The 2,699-nt window shown below is 38.2% G+C and overlaps 1 protein-coding gene across 1 annotated transcript; it reads right to left on the bottom strand.

Annotated features, from left to right (window-relative positions):
* Positions 1-1,351: 1,351 nt before the first annotated feature.
* On the bottom strand, positions 1,352-2,290 carry LOC138384204 (olfactory receptor 5P4). Its single transcript, XM_069469510.1, has one exon. It carries the CDS (start codon positions 2,288-2,290, stop codon positions 1,352-1,354), a length of 939 nt encoding a protein of 312 aa, XP_069325611.1.
* Between the last annotated feature and the right edge of the window lie 409 nt (positions 2,291-2,699).

The following is a 2,699-nucleotide window of genomic DNA, read 5'->3' as shown; positions in this document are numbered from 1 at the left end:
AGACTGAAGTGTGGAGGGCAAGATGAAGAGGGCTTCCAGAAACAGTCCATGAAAATCTTCAACCACCAGAGTGCAATGTACCCACCACAATTCTTAAGAGGACACTTTGTTACACTGAAGTCATACCTTTGAAAGTCCTCTCTTTGCAAAGGGCCATGTCTGTCCTGACTTTAGCCCCCAAATTTTTGCACTAGTGGGATTATAGGCCCACAATCGATGCAAGTAAAGAGGTATAAATGGGGAAACAGGACCAGAGAAATTTCACAATGTGGCTTCCAGGCAGAAGAAGAGGAGATTTCCTTCATTTGGTTGATGAAGAATGCAGGAATGGGAGGTCATCTTATAAAATGGTCCCTCCCTACTGTCTCAGGATTTTTCTGACTCTATTACTATGCTAATAACACAAATAAATTGAGTAAAATATCAGTCAGAAATTATTGTGGAAGAAGTACTGGAGGCAGAAAATAAATTTAGAGACAATTGCTGTAAACAGACTGGATCATAAGCCCCTACAAAATGGGAATTGGAGGAAGCAGTGACAATAGACACCTTTTTGAGAGACATTATAAAAATGCATGGCAAATATACTTTTTGCCTGAGCCATAATTCCATGCCTCCTAACTGTAAGCTATTGTTCAAAGAAAGTCCCACTATCTCAGTCTCCTACTCCAAAGAAATATCAGCTTCCAAAATCCTACTTCAGTGCTCAACCAGAGACTTCAGTCCTGAGAAGAGTCAGCTGAGATTTATTCAGAGTTTCTTCTGTGCTATGTGGGTTGGATCTCTTAATGGCCAAATAGAGGAATCATAATTCTATCTTTGGCTTAAACAAAATGAAAATAAATATAAGCTTTTCTGAGACATTAATATCATAGTTTCCAAAAGTTTAAATATCCATTTGCCATGGCAGGGAAGTACCTTTAAAGGAAGTGCTTGGAACTGCCTGATTTGTCAACATTACCATTTATTACATATATTTTGAAAATTTCTTTTCCAAATGTTATTTTACAAGATGGAATTTAAAGAAAGTTGTTCTTTGATTAAAATAAGACTCTATATGTCTCTATTTAATGAGGATTCTGTAATCAATGAATGGGAAAGATTTCATTAGAAACTATTTTCTGAAGTATTCTGACCTTGAAAAATCTATATTTAATTTGAATCCAGCAGATGTCCATGTAAATGACACATTTAATTTTAAAAATGGAAGTAAACATTGGCTTTCTATATTTAGAGGAGCTCTTCACTATATAAATGATAAAGTTAATGATAAATATCATTAAAATATCAAGCACGAATGTTCCCCAAATGAGTGGTTTTGTTATTTATGGACTTATATGTCTGATTTAATTCATGAAAACCAGTGTGTTCTCACCATCAGTTTTCTCATGGCCTCTTTCACCTCCTTGTTCCTGAGACTGTAGATGAGGGGGTTCAACATGGGGATCACTACTGTGTAGATCACAGATGCCACTTTGACCTGATCAGCTGAATAGCTTGACTTGGGCATCACATAAACAAACAAAACTGTCCCGTAAAACAAAGTGACTGCAGTGAGGTGGGAAGTGCAGGTGGAGAAGGCCTTGTTCCTCCCCTCAGTGGAGCGCATGTTCACGATGGAATGGAGGATGTAGATGTAGGACACGATGATGGTGAAGAGTGTGCTGATAAGGACCGATGCGGAGGAGATGGCAGGGGATATTTCAGCAATGTAAATATGGCCACAAGAAAGCTTCAAGAGTGGGAAGAGGTCACAGAAAAAATGGTTGATTTTATTTGGGCCACAGAAAGAAAGGTTCATCAAACAGCCTGTAAATGAGGAGGCATTCATGCACCCACCCAGGTAGGAAGCACCCAGTAGGAGGAAGCAGACCCTGGGAGACATGTGGGTGGAGTAGAGCAGGGGAGAGCAGATGGCCACATAGCGATCGTAGGCCATGGTGGCCAGCAGGAAGCACTCTGTAGTTCCAAACGTGACATCAGAGCCAAGCTGAGCTATACAGCCAGTGACAGGGATAGTCGTTGTCTCTCTTAAAAAACTGATGAGCATGACTGGTGTAACTGATGTGGAATAGCCAATGTCCACAAATGCCAAATGGCTAAGGAAAAGGTACATTGGGGTATGAAGCTGTGGGCTGCTTCGGATTAAGAGGATTATGCTGATATTTCCCACTATAGTAACAACATAAACTGCGAGAAAAACCACAAAGAAGATGGCACATAGTGTAGGATTATCTGTTAATCCCAAAATAATGAACTCTGTCACTGCTGTATCATTTTCAGTCTCCATTTATCCATTCAATGATGCCTACTGAAACCAGACCAGAAGAGATTAAATTGGCTGAAGTGATTTCACGGTTAATGTATATGCCTAAATATGATCTTATAATTCAATTTTTAAAATAGTAACTTTGTCTTACTTATAAAATATTTTATGCGCAGAAATTTTCTTTTCAAATTTCACAAAATATTAAAACTGAAGACTCTATTATTTTAGGATTCAGCTATTTTCTCCTATTTGTATAAGTTAAAGTAAGTCTAATCCCTATGTGTACAGCAGATATATGAAAGGATGTTTCCAGCAACATTTATTATAATAACAGAAACTGTAAATAATATAAATGTTTATGGAAAGGCCAGCTCTTGATCTCCTATTTTCATCCCAAATGTGCCTCTGACCTAGTGTTCTCTATCTTAGC

Source organism: Eulemur rufifrons, chromosome 6 (assembly GCF_041146395.1).
Source record: "Eulemur rufifrons isolate Redbay chromosome 6, OSU_ERuf_1, whole genome shotgun sequence".
Classification (NCBI taxonomy): Eukaryota; Metazoa; Chordata; class Mammalia; order Primates; family Lemuridae; genus Eulemur; species Eulemur rufifrons.
This window is presented reverse-complemented; position numbering and strand designations above follow the sequence as displayed.

Bases quoted from the DNA above. Each gene is read 5' to 3' on its own strand.
- LOC138384204 (XM_069469510.1), bottom strand. From the start codon at position 2,290: ATGGAGACTGAAAATGATACAGCAGTGACAGAGTTCATTATTTTGGGA.